General features: G+C 41.9%; 1 protein-coding gene across 1 annotated transcript in view; it reads right to left on the bottom strand.

Annotated features, from left to right (window-relative positions):
• Nucleotides 1–172, bottom strand: part of LOC138867120 (MICAL-like protein 1) — a 33,536-nt gene extending 33,364 nt beyond the window's left edge. Inside the window, exon 1 of the mRNA XM_070141579.1 lies at nt 53–172. Coding sequence (XP_069997680.1) covers nt 53–172 — 120 coding nt within the window. The remainder of the gene's footprint in view (nt 1–52) is intronic.
• Nucleotides 173–704: the final 532 nt, after the last annotated feature.

Below are 704 nucleotides of genomic sequence, written 5' to 3'. Positions count from 1 at the left end.
AGAATAAAAAAAAGACGGTGGTGGTTGTAGGAAAAAAAAACTTGACCCCAACCATGTCTACATTTAGCGTCAGGAAGGAGGCGGCTTTCGGCAGCAGCTGATCTGAGGCGATAAGAGAGAGATCCTCGGGCCAAGAGGCTGCTATCCCGGGGAGCGTACCCAAGGGCGCCATTCCTTAGTCCTCCTCTGGTCGATGGGGGGTTGGGGAGGGGGGAGGGGGCGTGGGGGTGGAGGAATTAGAGACACTGTATTGAAATTGTTTGTTTGTTTATTTGTTTCATTTTATTGTCTTTTTCCTTTCTTCTTCCTTATAATCCTCTTCTTCTTCGTCTTTAATATCATTTTTTTCTTTTTCTTTTATTCTTTTTCATCTTGTTTGTTTGTTTTTCTTTTCTTCTTCTTTTCCAACTTTTTTCTATTTTCTTCTTTTTTTGCCATCTTTTTTTCTTCGTCTTTTTAATCATTTCCTTTTCTTTTCTTCTTTTCCATCATGTCTCTCTCTCTCTCTCTCTCTCTCTCTCTCTCTCTCTCTCTCTCTCTCTCTCTCTCTCTCTCTCCCTCCCTCCCTCCCTCCCTCCCTCCCTCCCTCCCTCCCTCTCCCCCTCTCTCTCTCTCTCTCTTCATCCTTTCCATTATTCTTCTTTTCTTAATCGTCTTTTTCACTCTATTTTTCTAAGCATACAACAAAAAATATACAACGAATT

The sequence above is a fragment of the Penaeus vannamei genome, chromosome 28 (assembly GCF_042767895.1).
Source record: "Penaeus vannamei isolate JL-2024 chromosome 28, ASM4276789v1, whole genome shotgun sequence".
Lineage (NCBI taxonomy): Eukaryota > Metazoa > Arthropoda > Malacostraca > Decapoda > Penaeidae > Penaeus > Penaeus vannamei.
The sequence above is the reverse complement of the archived record's forward strand: the minus strand, read 5'-3'. Positions and strand labels throughout refer to the sequence as shown.